The 20,680-nt window shown below is 49.5% G+C and overlaps 1 protein-coding gene across 3 annotated transcripts in view; it reads right to left on the reverse strand.

Annotated features, from left to right (window-relative positions):
* GDPD4 (glycerophosphodiester phosphodiesterase domain containing 4) overlaps positions 1-20,680 on the reverse strand; it is a 45,779-nt gene that overhangs the window by 10,381 nt on the left and 14,718 nt on the right. For 2 of the 3 annotated variants that reach the window (XM_083436447.1, XM_083436445.1), the window contains exons 6-11: positions 18,535-18,633; positions 11,975-12,068; positions 9,204-9,353; positions 7,608-7,686; positions 6,462-6,612; positions 2,472-2,696 (exon numbers count right to left, since the gene is read on the reverse strand). In XM_083436447.1, coding sequence (XP_083292573.1) covers positions 2,472-2,696; positions 6,462-6,612; positions 7,608-7,686; positions 9,204-9,353; positions 11,975-12,068; positions 18,535-18,633 — 798 coding nt within the window. The remainder of the gene's footprint in view (positions 1-2,471; positions 2,697-6,461; positions 6,613-7,607; positions 7,687-9,203; positions 9,354-11,974; positions 12,069-18,534; positions 18,634-20,680) is intronic. The other variant, XM_083436446.1, reaches the window with a different exon arrangement.

The following is a 20,680-nucleotide window of genomic DNA, read 5'->3' on the forward strand; positions in this document are numbered from 1 at the left end:
CTTGAGTCGCAGTTTTTGATGCTGTTCTGAGAATCAGAGTTTGCCTAGCTGCCGGGTTTGGCTGGCCGGAACAGTGAGCACTTCACGCTGCAACATTTTGTTGCAGTTGCCGCAGGTTTGTGTCGTTTTATTTTGAATGTTTTCAACATTCAACATAGGGCTAGCTATAAAGCATATTCAGTCAGGCTTACAACAAAACCACTACCGCGATAAACAAGGAGGTGGGGTTGCGGGCGGCACTCCCCTTCCCCACATTCACGGGGGCTGGCTCCAGCCCCCACAATACCTAAGGGAATCCCCGCCCATGTCATAGCCTGGGCCAGCCAATCGGCTGGCTCCAGGGGCGGGGCCTCGGCTATTTAAACCTGCTGCAGCCGAGGCTCCTCCTCTTTTCCTCCGCTGCTGCAGCTGAACCTGTTTTCCCGCCCATCCCACCCTGTTAGGATAGGTTCTCTGACGTTGCTATGGACTCCGGTTGGTCGCCGTCAAGGGGCCTGGTAGGAATTTTCCCAAATGGCAGATTGGCTCCAGCCATTTGGTTTTTGCCTACCTCGTAGCAAACCGTCACAACTCTTCGGTATTGGGGGTTAGGCATTGGTAGGGGTACTGTAGTACAGTGGTGCCTCGCAAGACGAAAAGAATCCATTCCACGAGTCTCTTCGTCTTGCGTTTTTGCGAAGCAAGCCCATTAGCGGATTAGCGCTATTAGCGCTATTAGCGGTTTAGCGGCTATTAAAGGCTTAAGGGATTAGCGGATTATCTGCTAAAATGCTATTAGCGGCTATTAAAGGTTTAAGGGGTTAGCGGATTAGCTGCTAAAAGGCTATTAGCGGCTTAGATCAGCTGTTAAATGGCTTAGATCAGCTGTTCAGCGGCTTAGCGAACAGCTGTTAAGCGGCTTAGGGGCTTGGGAAAAAGGGGGGGAGGGGGGGAAAACCCCAGGAATCGCAAGACATTTTCGTCTTGCGAAGCAAGCCCATAGCAAATTCGTTTTGCGAAGCACCTACAAAACGGAAAACCCTTTCGTCTAGCGGGTTTTCCGTCTTGCGAGGCATTCGTCTTGCGGGGCACCACTGTATTGTTATGCAGATGAAGGGGGGGAAGGTAGCGCCATCACCTTCCCCCAAGCAAGGGTAGTCTGGTAAAGGATTCTGGGGGGCGTGGCCTTGTCCTATGCCTAAGGAGGTGGGGGCCCACGGCACGCCCCCACGCGGTGATGCCCGGGGGAGGTCCTAGTTGACGTGCCTCAACAGGACTCCTCCCTCTGGTCATTAACCCTTCCGGCCTCTAGCCGGTTAGTAGTTAGGACCAATGCCTAAGCCAATACCGCTCAATTCCTGTAATCAGTAAAGTTGTGGCCTAATTTGACCCATTAACCTGAATTCTTGTGCCCTGTGTCTTTATTTCATCGGGGGGAGGCGGGAACTCGCCACGCAACAAAGAAAACTGCTTACTTTCTAAACGAATGAGGACAAAATTAACAGAGGAGAACGGCTTCTGTTGCCAGAGGCAATGTGCCTCTGAGTGGATGTTGCTGGGAATCACAAGTTTTTTTGGGCGGGGGGGGAGAGCTGCTGCACTCAGGGTCTGCTTCTGGGCTTCCTATCAGCAACCAGTGGGCCTCTGTGAGAACAAGCTGCTTTTGCAAAGCAACGTCCGCAAACAAGGTGCGTTTCTGTTCAGCTACCTGGCTGGAGAACAACATCGTCAAATTCGGAGAAGCGCAAATTTCAAAGGGTGAACCCGTTCGGGTTTGCACGTTGTTTTGGAGTGTGCAAATGAAGTTGCCGTATTTTTCGCTCTATAAGACGCACCAGACCACAAGATGCACCCAGTTTTGGGAGGAGGAAAACAAGAAAAAAAATATTCTGAATCTCAGAAGCCAGAACAGCAAGAGGGATCGTTGCGCAGTGAAAGCAGCAATCTCTCCTGCTGTTCTGGCTTCTGGGATAGCTGCGCAGCCTGCATTCGCGTCATAATGTCAGGAGTGCTCTGATGGTGTTTCCTGCTTGGCAGGGGGTTGGACTCGATGGCCCTTGTGGTCTCTTCCAACTCTATGATTCTATGATTCTATAAGACGCACACACATTTCCCCTTACTTTTTAGGAGGGAAAAGTGAGTTTTATAGAGCAAAAAATACAGTAATTTTGCTTTCATCCCTAATGCCCAGAAACCACCCCCCTTATCTCAGGAGGTACGGATCGCAGCAAAGTCTCTGATGGAGATCTAGCTGTTCAGATCAGAATACAGACATAGAAAGCTGCGGCCAATCAGTGTGGACAATACTGAGCTCGATGAACCAATGGCCTGACTTCATATAGGCAAGCTTCCTATATGTGGTGTTTTTTTTCAATCCCCATCAGTGATTTGATACCTGGTGGGTCAGGATCTGGCCCACACGCAACATACTTGGGGGAAAATCCAAGTTGGATAAAGAGGGGCAGGGTTTCGGGGGAGGGGACGTCTCGTACCAAGTGAGATTTGTTCCCCATTTCGTTTTTGAGGACCTCCACGGTTCTGTCGATCCAGGTGTCCCTGTAAGGGTGATGCAGTGGAGGGTGCTGAAGATCAAAGAGGACCAGTTTGTCCTCCTGATAAGCAAGTTTCAAGAGATCGCTGAGCTTGTAGACTCTCTGCTTTCTTGCCAGTTGTTCATCCTCAGGCGAGAGCGGGGGCATTCCGAAGAACGGCCTCTTCTGCAAAGGAATTAGGGGGGAAAGGAACTGTGGCTTGTCAAAGGTGCTGGGAATTGTAGCTCTGTGAGAGGTAAACTACACTTCCCAGAATTCCTTCGTGAGGGGAGCCATGACCATTTTATTTATTAAGGATAAGAATAAGAATACACTGCCAATCTGGCTGGGTTTCCCCAGCCGCTCTGGGCATCTTAAAGGTAAAGGTAAAGGTACCCCTGCCCGTACGGGCCAGTCGTGTCCGACTCTGGGGTTGCGCGCTCATCTCGCTTAAGAGGCCGGGAGCCAGCGCTGTCCGGAGACACTTCCGGGTCACGTGGCCAGCGTGACGAAGCTGCTCTGGCGAGCCAGCACCGCCGCAGTGCACAGAAATGCCGTTACCTTCCCGCTATAAAGCGGTACCTATTTATCTACTTGCACTTTGCTATGCTTTCGAACTGCTAGGTGGGCAGGAGCTGGGACCGAACGACGGGAGCTCACCCTGCCACGGGGATTCAAACCGCCGACCATGCGATCGGCAAGTCCTAGGCACTGAGGTTTTACCCACAGCGCCACCCGCGTCCCTTCAATGTCTTTTGCATCTTACAGCGTCCCTTGGGCATCTTACAGCATATATAAAACATAGTAAAACATTAAACATTAAAAACTTTCTGATATGCTTTCAGATGTCTTCTAAAAGTTGTGTGGCTCTTTATCTCCTTGACATCTAATGGGAGAGGGCCACTACCGAGAAGGCCTTCTGCCTGGTTCCCTGTAACTTTGCTTTTCGCAGTGAGGGAACCACCAGAAGGCCCTCAGGGGAGGACCTCAGCATCAATGAGGGATGGTATAAATGTTCTTTAAATGTGTGGCATCAACATGACTGAATACAGACTGGTAGCCTGTTCACACTATGCTATACTTTGTACCTTGGAAGTTGAACGGAATCCGTTCCAGAAGTCCAAAGCACAGCTTCTGATTGGCTGCAGGAAGCTCCTGCAGCCAATCGGAAGCCGTGGAAGCCCCGTCGCGTTCCAAAGAAGGTTTGCAAACTGGAACACTCACTTCCGGTTTTCGATTCTTTGGGAGCCAAAACGTCCGAGTACCTCTCGTCTTTGGCAATCACTCATAGCCGAGTGAGATTGTCTTCCATAAACATGGTTTTAACAATAAGTGACTGTGGAGGCCAATTCTGGATCCACACGTCCTTCCACAGTGGGGACATAGGTTTCCGGGCGGGAGTTGATCACAGTGTGGATTTGCCAAGTGTGCCTTCCTCTTAGCACATTTCTCCCTTGCGTCCTGCGTTCGAGTGTCTTCAAAGCCCATGACACCTTTGGTAAAGGCTGTTCTCCAACTGGAGCGCTCACAGGCCAGTGTTTCTCAGTTGTCAGTGTTTATACTACATTTTTTTAGATTTGCCTTGAGAGAGTCTTTAAACCTCTAGCAGCTTTGGCAGCTGAGGATCAGAGCAGGTGGGCAGGCAGCCCTGGCAAGTGAGCAAGCAGGCAGGGAGGTGGCCTCCGTGAGCAGAGGGGCAGCCCAGGTGAGTAGGAACAGGGCAGATCAGCAGCTGTCCTGCTCTGCTGCCACTGCCCATCTAACACCAATGAAACTGTCAGGGGCAGATCAACTATGGAACTAACAAAACTTTGGCTCCGGGGGCCCCAATCACAGAGGGCCCCCAGAAGTGTCCTAAGTCCACATTTCTTTATTTTTTTGTGTGTGTCTAAAGATAAAGGGACCCCCAGGCAATTAAGTCCAGTCGCGAATGACTCTGGGGTTGCGGCACTCATCTCGCTTTAAAGGCTGAGGGAGCTGGCATTTGTCCGCTTCCGCAGACAGTTTTTCTGGGTCATGTGGCCAGCACCAGAGCAGCCGCATGAAAATGCTGTTTACCTTCCCGCCAGAGTGGTACCTATTTATCTGTGTACTTCTGAATTGCTAGGTTGGCAGGAGCTGGGACCGAGCAACAGGAGCTCACCCTGTCACGGGGATTCGAACTGCTGGCCTTTCGATCGGCAAGCCCAAGAGGCACAGTGGTTTAACCCACAGCGCCACCCGTGTCCCTGCTTTTTGTGTCTAGTAGACCCAATTTGTGTCGCACGACTTGAAAACTATAAGGCATAGGAAATTTTTATTCACGCAAGTGACTTTGACATATGAGGCTATCCAGTGCAGCCATTTTAATCAAAATCTAAGATGTAGTAGTTAATTTATATATATATATAATTGTGGTACTCTGTCGTGGAACAACAAAGAAGGGTAGGACTCGAACCAATGGCTTCAAGTTACAAGAAAGAGATTCCGACACAATACCAGGAAGAACTTTCTGATGGTAAGAGCTGTTTGACAGTGGAACGGACTCCCCTGGGAAGTGGTGGACTCTCCTTCCTGGGAGGTTTGTAAGCAGAGGTTGGATGGCCATCTGTCATGGATGCTTTAGCTGAGATTCCTACACTGCAGGGGGTGGACTAGATGATCCTTGGGTCCCTTCCAACTCTACAATTCTATGGTTCTATGACTTCTCACTGCTGTGGTGTCCAACCCGCGTCTGTAACATCAGTATAGCTTTGCAGTCTGTGCTGTAAGTTTACACCTTCCTGTAATGATTCTGTGATGTACTAGTAACCCAGTCAGATGAATAGGGTAAATAATAATACAGTCACACCTTGGGTTACAGGCGCTTTGGGTTGCGCAATTTTGGATTTGCGCACCTCACCGAACCCGGAAGTACCAGAATGGGTTACTTCTGGGTTTCGGCGCTTGCGCATGCACAGAAGCGCTAAATCGCAACCCGTGCATGCGCAGACGCAGCGCTGCGGGTTGCAAACGTGCTTCCTGCACGTATCACGTTCGCAACATGAGTGTCCATAATAATAATAATAACAATAATAATAATAATAATAATAATAATAGTAAAATCACTGGTTACCCAGACCTTATTGCTGTTTAAGAAGAGACACCCATAACAGTTCAAACTTCAGGGCCCCCCAAATGGAAACTGTTGTGGCCTAAGGAGGTCTATAGGGATGCGGGTGGCGCTGTGGGTTAAAGCCTCAGCGCCTAGGACTTGCCAATCGAAAGGTCGGCAGTTCGAATCCCCGCGGAGGGGTGCGCTCCCGCTGTTCGGTCCCAGCGCCTGCCAACCTAGCAGTTCGAAAGCACCCCCGGGTGCAAGTAGATAAATAGGGACCGCTTACTATGCGGGAAGGTAAACAGCGTTTCCGTGTGCGGCTCTGGCTCGCCAGAGCAATGATGTCACGCTGGCCACGTGACCCGGAAGTGTCTCCGGACAGCGCTGGCTCTCGGCCTCTTGAGTGAGATGAGCGCACAACCCTAGAGTCTGGCAAGACTGGCCCGTATGGGCAGGGGTACCTTTACCTTTACTAAGGAGGTCTATGGTTGTCTGGGTGAGATGTAAGTCTGGGTGACCTCAGAGCAGAGAGGGGGATTTTGGGTGAGCTGTAAGAGGAATGGCTTGGAGGGGCATACAGGAGAGTTGGTGAAGTCCAAATGAAATGGGGGTTTGGTGAGGGAGGGAGGGGCTGGGGAGAAGAGTGAATATGGGCGGCAACGTGGGTAAGATGTATGGCGAATGGAGGGTCATTTGGGTGAGCTCTAAGACGATCGGTGGTAGTTTGGGTGAGGCAGACCACATAGAGGCCCGGGCTGTAGTTGCAAACATGGGCAAACCTGCTCTGGGAAGGCTATTCCGCTGCTCAGCTCCCCAGAAGCCAGCTTGGGAGATGTGATGGGCTGAGTTCCATTTCAAGTCCCGTTCCAACATACCTCAAAGAACCAATTTCCAGAATTCAGCTTCTCCAGTTCGCTCCAGGGGAAGTAGTCAGCAAGCGCCTTCGCCCACGTGCGATTGACAGCCTCAATGTTGGTGGTCCTTTCTAACGTCTTGTCGTGCATGAGGAAGGGGACGCCGTCCAAGCTGTTCGAAACAGAAAAGCAATTTCGCGCGTCACGCTTGGGGTCTTAGGTAGGCCGTTCGCCAGGTCGCCTGAGAACAGCTGAGACGTGTCACATATTCTCTATGGTTCCAGTTTTCAGGGGATAGTGGGAAACCATAGTGATTTATTTGGACGGCTACTAACAAGCATGGCTATGTTCTGGCTCCACTGTCAGAGGAATTAAGCCTCTGAATAGCAGTCTCTGCGAATCGCAGGTGGGCAGAGTCCTGTTGAGCTCATGCCCTGCTTGTGGGCTTCTCACACGCCCAGTGAGAGGTAAAGGTAAGATAGGTCTGGACGGTTCAGTCAAGGGCAACTACGGGGTTGCAGCACTCATCCTGTTTTCAGGCCAAGGGAGCCGGGGTTTGTCCATAGACATGTGGCCAGCAGGACTAAACTGCTTCTGGTGAAACGGGACACCGTGATGGAAACCAGAGCGCATGGAAACAGTATTTACCTTCCTGCTCGAATGGTACCTATTTATCTAATTGCACTGGCGTGCTTTCGAACTGCTTGGTTGGCAGGAGCTGGGACAGAGCAACGGGAGCTCACCCCGTCACAGGGATTCGAACCGCCGGCCTGAAACCATTGATATTTGAGGTAGCAGGCTAGCGGGCGGGGCCCATGACTTACATCATAGGAGCCTACACTGTTGCTCTATGTAGCTTTAATTTATTTGTTTTTTTATCTTATATTTTGGAAACGTACATCCCAGTTTTTTCCCCTTTAATTTTTTGGGGGGCCTCCAAGGGAGTGGGGCCCTAAGCTATAGCTTGTTTAGCTTCTACGTAAATCCAGCACTGGCCCCTGGCCTGACCCAACAGGTTGTTAAAGCAGCACCAAGACGCCAGCGACAGTTTGTGAGTTAAAAGGGATGGTTTAAACACAGCAGGCAGTAACGATCCCTTAAGAGAGCAGAGCACATATGGGAAAAAAATATTGACCCCATCTGGGAAGCCGTGCTCCAGAAGCTCACCTAATTTTGACATCCGTCTCAAAGCCAATAGCACCGTAAGCGGCAGTTTTTCTGAACGACATCTCTGTATTTTCGGGAGCTACCTGTTATAAAAATGAGAGAGGAAGACATGACAGATGGGCAAACAGCCCCAATCCCTGTTTTGCAACCTCCTTGAGCATTTCTTGGAAAGGAACTCTGAGAATGCTTTTTTAAAATTATTGGTAAATAATTTTTATTTGATTTTACAAGTGTAACATTTTAACAGTATCAAATACATACTCAGATTTAGAGATTCCTCTGAATCTCTAGACTTCCCTCCATCCTCTCCACGGGTCCTATTGTCATGTTTTCCAACTGCATGTTATTTCACCATCAATATTTTAATATCTCTCCATATTATCCAACGCATTTGTTACATTTACAAGTGTTGTTAAAATCCTGCTAATGTTTCCATCTGCTTACAGTGGTCTCTTAAATAAATTACAAATCTTTCCGATCCTTCCTTGAAATGAATTCTGATAAGGTTTCTGACTGGCCTGGATAGAGCTATGGGATTGCATGGAGAAACAAGACAACTGCACACTTGTAAAATTCACTTCTTTTTGCCCCTGGCCTTGTCCACTCGTGGCATGTGGCCCCTGGAAAGCTAACCTGAATTAAATGTGGCCCTTGAACTGAAAAAGTTCCCCCACCCAGGCACTGTGCAAATATTCGCCACGACGGTCTTGTGTATTGTGTAACGGCACACATGTTGACTGTCGTCCGAAGTCCTTAATTGAGTATGACCAACAGAAACGTCCAGTATACCTGAAGGAGCGTCTCCACCCCCATCTTCCAGCCCGGACACTGAGATCCAGCGCCGAGGGCCTTCTGGCGGTTCCTTCATTACGAGAAGTGAGGTTACAGGGAACCAGGCAGAGGGCCTTCTCGGTAGTGGCACCCGCCCGGTGGAATGTCCTCCCACCAGATGTCAAAGAGAAAAATAACTACCAAACTTTTAGGGAAGATTTTAATGTTTAATAGGTTATTGTATTTTAGTGTTTTATTGGAAGCCACCCAGAGTGGCTGGGGAAACCCAGCCAGATGGGCGGGGTATAAATAATATATTATTTACACCGGAGCAATGGATCCAAACACGGAGCAATGGATCCAAACTACAAGAAAGAAGATTCCACCTAAACATTAGGAAGAACTTCCTGACAGTAAGAGCTGTTTGACAGTGGAATTTGCTGCCAAGGAGTGTGGTGGAGTCTCCTTCTTTGGAGGTCTTTAAGCAGAGGCTTGACAACCATATGTCAGGAGTGCTCTGATAGTGTTTCCTGCTTGGCAGGGGGTTGGACTCGATGGCCCTTGTGGTCTCTTCCAACTCTATGATTCTATGATTCTATGATTCTATGATTCTATTAGTATTAGTATTAGTATTAGTATTAGTATTAGTATTAGTATTAGTATTAGTATTAGTATTAAATGGTGGCAAAGGAGCTCTTCATCAGGTGAGAAAAATGGTTTGGATTTCTATAAAGGTTAAAAACAAACCAACTATCCGAAAGAGGAGGAAGCGTAATGGCGTCAGGTTATTCTGAAGTCCCCCCCCCCCCCGCCTTCCAACTCAACCTACCATTGGTGCTCCTCTGTGGCCAATCAGGTGCGGCTTGGGACCCAGCACCCCCTTCTCCATAATACAGGGAGAATGGAACCCCAGGGGTACGAAGAGAAGGCAGATGAGGATGGCCACGTAGGGGGAAATAATCAATACCTGCAGAACTGAACGAAACAAGAATAGTCATGGTCTTTGCTATGCTGAATGGGAAGGGCGACAAGTCCAAGTAGGAATGAATAAGTATTTGCTGGCCTGGGTCATGTCATGTTTCTCACCCCCAATCCCATTTTCCTTTCTTTGCCCTAATATGCAATTAAATAAAAATAAGCCAGCATGAAACCCCGCATTTCTAAACCATTTTCTCTCGAAATACAGGTGCCTTCCAGTAGCACTTTGTTGTTGTTTAGTCGTGTCCGACTCCTCGTGACCCCCTGGACCAGAGCACGCCAGGCACTCCTGTCTTCCACTGCCTCCCACAGTCAAACTCATGCTGGTAGCTTAGAGAACACTATCCAACCATCTCGTCCTCTGTCGTCCCCTTCTCCTTGTGCCCTCCATCTTTCCCAGCATCAGGGTCTTTTCCAGGGAGTCTTCTCTTCTCATGAGGTGGCCAAAGTATTGGAGCCTCAGCTTCACGATCTGTCCTTCCAGTGAGCACTCAGGGCTGATTTCCTTCGGAATGGAGAGGTTTGATCTTCTTGCAGTCCATGGGACTCTCAAGAGTCTCCTCCAGCACCATAGTTCAAAAGCATCCATTCTTCGGCGATCAGCCTTCTTTATGGTCCAGCTCTCACTTCCATACATCACTACTGGGAAAACCATCGTTTTAACTATACGGACCGAGACCAACTAAGTTTGTTATTGGTATGAGCAGTAGCACACACGAAAGCTCATACCAATAACAAATTTACCGTATTTTTTGCTCTATAAGACTCACTTTTTCCCTCCTAAAAAGTAAGGGGAAATGTGTGTGCGTCTTATGGAGCAACTGCAGGCTGCGCAGCTATCCCAGAAGCCAGAACAGCAAGAGAGATTGCTGCTTTCACTGCGCAGTGATCCCTCTTGCTGTTCTGGCTTCTGAGATTCAGAATATTTTTTTTTCTTGTTTTCCTCCTCCAAAAACTGGGTGCGTCTTGTGGTCTGGTGCGTCTTATAGAGCGAAAAATACGGTAGTTGGTCTCTAAGGTGCCACTGGAAGGAATTTTTATTATTATTATTATTTTGTTTCGTCTATGGCAGACCAACACGGCTACCTACCTGTAAATAGAAATACAGGTTGTTAGTGGATTCTCTCTCAAAACACACAGTTTGAAATTGATACCTTTCCGACAGGTCCCATGTCGAAGTCCTCTTGAGGCCCACTTGCTATGAAAAGTCAGACCCACCCACCCCCCACTCTAGAGGGTGGTCCCACGGCACTGTGGGGGCGACTTTGTAGGGCTAGTCTGCATGATGCCTGAGTCCCTTCGGTCCTGAAGCAAGCAAGCATTAAATTCTAATGGAGGATTCAATCCTTCAACTAGTCAGGCAAGTTTCTTTGCAAGATAACGGCCATCGCTTGCATAACAAAAGAAGTGATGGGGCCCTTTGGGCAAATAATAATAATAATAATAATAATTTATTTTTTTTATACCCCTCCCTTCCCGGTTCAGAAAACCGGGCTCAAGGCAGCTAACAACAATTTTAAAACACTTAATTGGTACAACAAAAAACCAGCGTAAAATACTGTATAAAACGTGAATAACAATAAATTCAGAATTCAAAAATCAATTTAGGGGGGAAATCCATCCAATAAACATTAGACGATCACCAGGGCTAGCTGGCTAAATTAGTCCTATTTGGGCTAGCGAGGAGACCAGGGGAGAATTAGCTGTGGGATCCCAGAGTAGGTAATCTTCCTAAAAAGGGGGAGGGGAGGTAAGGAAGGGGAATAAAAGATCAGTCTAAGTTCAAATGGGAAGCCAGGCGGAGTAGCTCTGTCTTACAGGCCCTGCAGAAGGAAGTTAAATCCTGCAGGGCCCTGGTCTCATGGGACAGAGCATTCCACCAGGTCGGAGCCATCACTGAGAAGGCCCTGGCCCTAGTGGAGGATACTCTGACTTCCTTGGAGCCCAGGACCACTAGGGTGTTGCTATTTATGGACCTTAAGGTCCTTTATGGGGCAGATCAGGAGAGGCGGTCCCGTAAATATGAGGGCCCTAAGCCATAAAGGGCTTTAAAGGTCAAAACCAGCACCTTAAACCTGACCTGATACTCCACCCGGAGCAAGTGCAACTGGTATAGCAGTGGATGAATATGTTCCCATGGCAGGGACCCCCTGAGGAGTCTTTCCCCCACCTCACCCAGCTGGTATCTAGAGGGACAGTTGCCCAAGCAGTTGTGTGTGAGCTGAGAGCAGAAAACAGGCTGCAGGCAGAAGCCAGAGAGTGAGAGCCATGCTTACTTTTAAGTGGCCCCCTTACTTTTTAGGAGGCAAAAAGTGCATCTTATAGAGCGAACAATACGGTATGTGTAAATAAACCATACATCTTAAAGACACCACAGTTTCCACTGTCTCCCATTCCAAGGAAACCAAACTTTTGGTAAGTACCTGGAACCCCTCGGATCTTGCGCCACTTGGAGACTGGGGAGGAGGGGCATGCAAGAAAACTTTGTGGTTGTGGGGGGCCCATCAGCAGACCCATGCCAAGGACCCCGCTGAAGTCAGACACCTTCCCCCAGGAGCAACAGCCCCAGCCGCTATCTGCAAATAGATGTTCATTTTAGCAACCAGAGCTCATTGTACCTTTGTTGTCTGTCCAGAATAAATGAAGAGCCACTGGCCACGCCAGGAGGACCATGATGAATACGGCAACCATGTGGAGGAACGGTGCTGTGACCTGTTGGGAAGACAAAGTGTCCCCATGAGACGCTTCGGGCAGAGACATAACCTTGCCAACAAGGGGCGTATACTTAAAGCTATGGTTTTCCCAGTAGTGATGTATGGAAGTGAGAGCTGGACCACAAAGAAGGCTGATCACCGAAGAATGGGTGCTTTTGAATTCTGGTGCTGGAGGAAACTCTTGAGAGTCCCATGGACTGCAAGAAGATCACAGCGATCCATTCTGAAGGAAATCAGCCCTGAGTGCTCACTGGAAGGACAGATCCTGAAGCTGAGGCTCCAATACTTTGGCCACCTCATAAGAAGAGAAGACTCCCTGGAAAAGACCCTGATGCTGGGAAAGATGGAGGGCACAAGGAGAAGGGGACAACAGAGGATGAGATGGTTGGGCAGTGTTCTCGAAGCTACCAGCATGAGTTTGACCAAACTGCGGGAGGCAGTGGAAGACAGGAGTGCCTGGCGTGCTCTGGTCCAGGGGGTCACGAAGAGTCGGACACGACTAAACAACAAATTGACACATAACTCTTTAAAAACACACACACAAAAATGGAAAACTAGCGAGGTCACAGCTAAAGAAGAATGGCAACTTAAGCCGACAGAATATACGCAAGTCGCAGACTTAACATATAGAATAAGAGGACAAGGAGAACATAAGTTTAGAGAAGACAGGGAAAGGTTTATTGAATATACGGGAAATAATGGTGTACAGCTGAAAACGCCGGCAGCATTAAGATAAAGCAGCATTAAGTTAAAGCAGCATTAAGATAAAGCAGCATTAAGATAAAGTGTGATGGGATGAAGAGCTGCTTGTGCGTAAACTGCAAGTCCCTCAGAGTTTGATCAAGTTCTCAAACCTCTGCCTGTGACGGAGCCCTTCCAGCATGGCTGCGTCAATCGCTAGCAGAATCCGAAAGTGGTTGCTTTCGGAATCGTTTCCAACATAAAAGCTCCTTAACGGAAACACGTCTTCTGGACTCTCGGCGTGACAGTTTCCGGCGAGGAATGGGTGTCCCTATAGGAGGTCCTGAGACCTCCCCGCTGTTTTCGCTGGAAGCGTCTCTGAGCCATTCCTCCGACTCACCTTCCCTTGAAGTTACTGCTCTCCCCCTACTGGTTCCCTCTTCCGCTGCTGCGTCTCTCTCAACCTCAGAGAGCCCTTGCACCTCCTGTCCTTCCGATGGCAGTTCCCTGACATCCACCTCCCCTCCAGGGCCCCCTTCACCCCCTCCCGTCTCCTTCCCTACGGGTTGTGAGGAGGTAAAACCCCTGAAACCCCTTCCTCATCGTCCGAGGTTTCGAACACCTTCCTCCACTTGTTGCTGTTCCTGGTCTCTCGATACTCCTCGTCATCGGAGTCCATTCCCTCTTCCAACTCCGACTCCGCGAATCCTTCCAGTTCCTCTTCCTCGTCGGTGGTGCCGAAATACTCCCTCCTAAACCTTGCTACTGGCTGTGGTTTCCTCGGGAATCTTTGGTGGAACGTTTCTGTTAAAACCTCGTCATTGACCTCCCCTGCAGTCACCCAGGTGTTTTCTGACTCCGGTTCCCCTTCCCACGCCACCAAATACTCCACCTGATTTCCCTTCCACCTAGAATCGAGGATTTCCGCTACATGGTTGCTTCTTTCCCTTTCTTCCAAGGGTGGTCCCCTGGTGTGCTCCCCTTCACGTCCCCCCCTGTACGGTGACAGTAACGACCTGTGGAACACTGGGTGCAATTTCATGTGGCTGGGTAACCGGAGTTTGAAAGCCACTGGGTTGACCTGCTGAATGACCTCAAAGGGTCCCAATCTCTTGGGTCTTAATTTTTTACAACCCCCTTTGAACGGCAACCCTTGGGTTGACAGCCACACCTGATCCCCCACCCTTACTGTTTCACCTTCCCTCCTGTTCTTGTCTGCCTGCTTCTTATATTGAGCCTTGGCCCTTTCTAAGTTGAGCTGGAGCTGACGATGGATCGCTTCCATCTCCTCTACAAAATGTTCGGCCGCTGGGACGCTCCATCTCTCGCCTCCCTCCCCTGGAAAAGCCCTGGGGTGACACCCGTAATTAGCCAAAAAGGGGCTCATCCCTGTGGACACATTCTCCGCATTGTTGTAGGCAAATTCTGCCAGCACCAACTTTTCGACCCAATCGTTCTCTCTGTCATTGACATAACACCTCAGATATTGTTGGAGGATGCCATTTGGTTTCAGGGTGCCCGGCAGTCGAAAAATTGACTTCCACGTGCAGTAAGCTCATGAGCTTCCTCCAGAACCTGGAAGTAAATTGTTTGCCGCGGTCTGAGATCACCCTCAAGGGGGCGCCGTGCAGCCTAAAGATGTGTTCTACAAACAACTTAGCTGTTTCTTCCGCTGTGACTGCATGTGAGCATGCTACAAAGTGGCACATCTTGGTTAACAGGTCTACTACTACCATGATGGCTGTTTTCCCCTTGGATTTTGGCAGATCCGTCATAAAATCTATTGATACCGCTTCCCAAGGCCGTTCTGGTGTGGGTAATGGTTCTAATAACCCTGCCGGCGCCCTTCTTTCCCCCTTGGCTCTCTGACATTGGTCACACCGTCTTACATACTCCTTTACATCTTCCCTCACCTTGGGCCACCAAAATTCCCTGGTAACCATCCACATGGTCTTGTGTTGTCCAAAATGTCCCGCTGTGGGGCTATCGTGCAACTGCTTGAGTACTCTTCCCCTCAATTCACCTCCTGGTATATACAGTGCCCCTTTGTAATACAATGCCCCATTTCTTTCCTCAAAACCTTCGGGACTCTCACCCTCTCCACTGAGACCTCTGAGCTTATCCTGGGCATACTCATCATTTTCCGTTTCCTCTACCAGTTCTCGTCGCCCCACCAGCGCCGCCCCACACACCCACCGGTCCTCAGGGATGACATGTCTTTCTTCGATTGCCCCCTCCCCCTCCAAATACTCTGGTTTGCGTGAGAGAGCGTCCGCCCTGACGTTTTCTGGGCCTGGCACATAACAAATTTCAAAGTGGAATTTGGAGAATTCCTGTGCCCATCTCACTTGTCGTTGGTTGAGTACTCGAGCCGTTCTCCAATACTCCAAATTCTTGTGGTCGGTGCACACTTGCACCTTGTGTTGTGCCCCAATTAACAAATGTCTCCACCTCCGGAACGCTTCTGGGCCTGGCACATAACAAATTTCAAAGTGGAATTTGGAGAATTCCTGTGCCCATCTCACTTGTCGTTGGTTGAGTACTCGAGCCGTTCTCCAATACTCCAAATTCTTGTGGTCGGTGCACACTTGCACATTGTGTTGTGCCCCAATTAACAAATGTCTCCACCTCCGGAACGCTTCGTGAATGGCGAGTAGCTCCCTGTCATACACCGTGTAGTTCCGCTCGGACTTATTCAGCTTCCTCGAGAAGAAGGCGCACGGTCTCCACTCCGACGTATTCCTTCCCGGTTGAAGAAGTACCGCCCCTACCGCCCGGTCAGACGCGTCTGTCTCCACTCTCATGGGTTTCCGTAAGTCCACATGCAGAAGTTGTTCTTCCGAGGCGAAAGCCCTTTTCAGTTCTTCAAATGCTCGCTCCGCCTCCGCCGTCCAAACAAATTTCTTCTTGCTACTGAGGCAGTCGGTGATGGGCGCCGTCAAGTGTGCAAAGTTCTTGATGAACTTCCAATAAAAGTTCCCAAACCCCAGGAATCTTTGCACATCCTTCTTGGTCTTCGGTGTCTTCCATTCCAGTACCGCTTGGACCCTGCCTGGATCCATGGCCAATCCTTTGTCTGACAAGCGGTACCCCAGGAATTCCACCTCCTTGGTATGAAACTGGCACTTCTCCAGTTTCACCCACAGCTGATTGGCTTGTAGCCGGCCCAACACTTCTCGCACGTCCCTCACATGCTGCTCTTCATCTTCCGAATACACCAACACGTCATCTAAAAAGGCCACACAATTCTTGTAGAGCAAAGGTCCCAAGACGTGGTTCATAAAACTTTGAAAACATGCTGAGCCTGCTTGGAGACCGAAGGGCATGACGAGGTATTAAAATGCTCCCAAAGGGGTGAACATGGTGGTCTTCCATTCATCCCCCTTCCTTATGCGTATCAGATTGTACGCCCCCCGCAGGTCCAGTTTTGTAAAAATCTTCCCCTTCCTCACCCTGGTCAGAATGTCATCAATTCGGGGCATAGGAAAAGCCAGGGGTTCCGACACGGCATTTAGGGCCCTGAAGTCCACTACAAGTCTCGGCTTATCTGTGTTCTTTTTGTCCACAAAAAACACTGGACTGCCCCCCACCGCTCGGGACTCTCTGATGAAACCTCGCTTCAGGTTTTTGTCAATGAACTCCCTCAACTCCTGCATCTCCCTGTCTGACATGGCGTACAGCTTGCCCACTGGGAGTTGAGCCCCAGGGAGTAGGTTGATTTGACAGTCAAAGGGTCTATGCGGCGGCAGTTTGTCCGCTTCCCTTTCGCTAAATACGTTGCTCAGATCTGCGTATTGCGGAGGCACCTTCCCTTTATTCATTACCTCCATCCCGGCTAGCGTGAGTCTGGCTCCTCCTGGAACCTTCCCCTGCTTGCAGTGTTCTAGGCAATGCGCTGACCCAAAGGAGACCACCCTCTGATGCCAGCCCACTAGAGGATCGTGTAGTGCCAGCCAGCTCATCCCCAAAATGATGGGAGCTCCTCCCAAGGTGGCCACATTAAACGCTATCCTTTCGGTGTGCCTTGCCACCCTCATTATCATAGGGACTGTCTGTTGGTTCACTTCTCCTCCCAACAGCTCTCTGCCGTCAATCGTGGTCACCTGCAGGGGGTTACTTAAGGGGATGGTCTGTATCTGGTGCTCAGCTGCAAACTCCTTACTCATGAAATTACAGGAGCTGCCTGAATCCAAAAGCGCCTTGATCTGTAGTGGGTGTCCGTTTGGCAGCTCTAGCAACACCTCTATCACTAAAGCAGGTCTGGGAGGTTCTGGCGTGGGCACTTTCACTGCTTTTTGGCCTGGCTGCTGTGCCCCGATGGTGGCAGCCAGGCGTTGGCTTTTACTTGCTCCTTGCTTTCCTCCTCTTCTCCCCCAACAGCTCCTGCCATCCCTTGCCATTCCTTTCTTTGTGGACAGACTCTGGCAAAGTGTCCTGGCTGTTGGCAGAGATAACATTTCTTGGCGCTCTTTCCCTCCTTCTTCCGCCCTTCACTGAGGTTTGAAACTGCGCGCGCCCGCGCTGTTCCAACTTCCATCGGCTCTGCCGGCGGGAAAGGCGGCTCTGGAATGTCTGGAATGCGGAGCTCCCTCCAACGTTCTCCTTTCCCTTCCCGCCTTTCCAAAGCCCTCGCTTCCTGGCGCGCTCCTATGGCCAGCGCGGATTTAGTCAGCTGGTCCATAGACTCCGCCCTGGGGGCCCGGGAAAGTTCATCTTTAAGGGACGAAGAGAGCCCCTCTTCGAAAAGCATCTGAATGGGTTCCGCCGATAGGTCCCACCCCAATCTATGAAATCAACATAGTAAACTCAGTCCAGTACTCACGGACAGACCGGCTTCCCTGTTTGCAAGCCATTAACTGCCTTCGCACCACTCCCTGCTCAATGTCGCTGGAAAACATCAGGTCCATGGCACGAAAAAACTTCATCGTGTCCTTTAAGATCTCATTATTCGCTGCCATCAGGGGTCTAACCCAGTCCTTCGCCCCTGATTCGAGATGGCTAATTACAAAAGCCACTCGCGATTCCTCGTCGGGGAAGTCATCAAACTGCAGGTTGAGAGCGTATTGCATCTCTCTTCTAAAGGCATGATAGTTTCTGGGGTCCCCCCCGAATTTCTGCACCAATCCTGGCATCTTTCTGGTGAGCGGGGTGGTTTTCTCCTTCCCCTTTTCTGCATCCTGAGCCCTCCTCTCCTCCAGCCTCGCCGTTTGCAAGGCAAGCTGGATCTCCAACGCTCTGTACCTTTCCTCCAGGCTTGGACCTCCTCCAGCTGCTCCTGCTCCTCCAGTTCCGGCTGGTTCGCTCATGATGCCTCTCCCTGTCACAAGCTAGCTTTCGGGGACTTTCGGATTGCTGTGATGGGATGAAGAGCTGCTTGTGCGTAAACTGCAAGTCCCTCAGAGTTTGATCAAGTTCTCAAACCTCTGCCTGTGACGGAGCCCTTCCAGCATGGCTGTGTCAATCGCTAGCAGAATCCGAAAGTGGTTGCTTTCGGAATCGTTTCCAACATAAAAGCTCCTTAACGGAAACACGTCTTCTGGACTCTCAGCGTGACAGTTTCCGGCGAGGAATGGGTGTCCCTATAGGAGGTCCTGAGACCTCCCCGCTGTTTTCGCTGGAAGCGTCTCTGAGCCATTCCTCCGACTCACCTTCCCTTGAAGTTCCTGCTCTCCCCCTACTGGTTCCCTCTTCCGCTGCTGCGTCTCTCTCAACCTCAGAGAGCCCTTGCACCTCCTGTCCTTCCGATGGCAGTTCCCTGACATAAAGCCTAGCGGTTTTCTCACCTGAAAAGACAAGTAGAAGGTGCTCCACTGCGTAGTCCAGAGAAGCGATACCATGGCAAAGGCAAAGCAGGAGAAACCCAAGGCCAACACTGTCGCGATCTAAGGGAACCAAACATTAAAAACAATTTCTCCCCCCTTTTTTTAAAAATATACTAAAATATATAATATAAATTTATAATATAAAAATATAATATAAAATATATAATTTAAATATAAAATGTATTAAAATAAATTTAAAAATATATAATTTCTATTGAATGTTCTGTTTTACAATTTAAGGTACTCATTTTTACACCCTTAAGATATCAATGACTTCCCTTCTTTTCTTCCTATGGCTCATTTTACATATCAAAAATCCCTGCATATATTACAAAAACTATACCATTCCGTATTCCTTTATTGCATCCATCAAAACTTATTTATACTGTCGGATTTATCTTAATGCTGCCAGTGTTTTCAGCTGTATGCAGTTATTTCCCATATATTCAATAAATGTTTCCCAATCTTCTCTAAGTGTATGTTCTTCTTGTTCTCTTATTCTATATGTTAAGTCTGCTAGCTGTGCATATTCTGTCAGCTTAAGTTGCCAATCCTCTTTGGTTAGGACGTCACTCACTTTTTCAAAAAATATATATACCGTATTTTTCGTTCCATAGGACGCTCCGTCCCATAGGACGGACTTACTTTTTGGGGTGGGAAATAAAGGAAAATTTTGTTTCCTTTATTTCCCCCCCAAAACCAGGTCAGGGAACAGTGGGGTGGCTGCGCTGCGCCTCCCCGCTGTCCCCCAAGCTTGTGGGGCTGGCCGATGTCTCCCGGTGCGAGGGGCGCTCTGCTTCAGGGCGCCCCACGGGCCGGGCGGCAGGCTGCAGACACCTGCTCCGCGCTGTAGACTGCCACCCGCAAGCCTTGCGCGCCTGGGGGGAGTTCCCCCCGTGCGCAAGGCTTGGCGACACCTCCGAAGGGCGCCCCGTGCTCCGCGCTGCATGCTGCAGCCCGCAAGCCTTGCGCGCCCGGGGGGACTTCGCCCGGGCGTGCAAGGCTTGCCGACACCTGCGCGAAGCACGGGGCGTCCTCCGAAGGGCGCCCCGTGCTGCGCGCTGCAGGCTGCCGCCCGCAAGCCTTGCACGCCCAGGGGAACTCCTCCCAGGTGCGCAAGGCTTGCGGATAGCTTCCTGGAGCCTGGAGAGCAAGAGGTGTCGGTGCGCACCGATGCCTCTCGCTCTCCAGGCTTCCGCCAAAGCCTGCATTCGCTCCATAGGACGCACACACATTTCCCCTTCATTTTTGGAGGGGAAAAGGTGCGTCCTATAGAGCGAAAAATACGGTATTTTTTTATTGGCTTTTCATAATTTCAAACATTGAAATACAAGGTTCCTGTGAACCATCAGACCTCCTTCCCTCCCTCCATGGGTTCCATTATTTAAATTTACGTTTGCTGTATCTTTTACCCTTATCCATCTGTTTAATAACCATAATTATTATAAATAATTCCACATTACAAGTGTCATTACATCTCTGCCAATGATTTTAACCGTTTACAGTGGTCTTTTAAACATTTTACAAATTTACTCCAGTCTTTAGAAAATACTTAATAAAAATAAAAATAATTTATTATTTCTACCCCGCCGATCTAGCCCAGCCACTCTGGGCGGCTTCCAACAGAATATTAAAATACAATAACCTATTAAACATTAAAAGCTTCCCTAAACAGGGCTGCCTTCAGATGTCTTCTAAAAGTCTGGTAGTTGTTGTTCTCTTTGACATCTGAAGGGAGGACGTTCCACAGGGTGGGCACCACCATTGAGAAGGCCCTCTGCCTGGTTCCCTGTAATTTGGCTTCTCACAGTGAGGGAACCACCAGAAAGCCCTCGGTGCTGGACCTCAGTGTCCGGGTAAAACGACGGGGGTGGAGACGCTCCTTCAGGTATACTGGACTGAGGCCGTTTAGGGCTTTCAAAGTCAGCACCAACACTTTGAATTGTGCTCGGAAATGTACTGGTTTTCCTGGTTTCGGATCTTCCCCATCAGTCTCGCCATTTCCGCATATTCCATCAGTTTCATCTGCCATTCTTCTTCTGTTGGTACTTCTCCTGCTTTCCATCTCTGGGCTAGGAGCACTCTCGCTGCCATCATTTCATACATA

This window comes from Podarcis tiliguerta, assembly GCF_965153285.1.
Source record: "Podarcis tiliguerta genome assembly, chromosome: 4".
Classification (NCBI taxonomy): domain Eukaryota; kingdom Metazoa; phylum Chordata; class Lepidosauria; order Squamata; family Lacertidae; genus Podarcis; species Podarcis tiliguerta.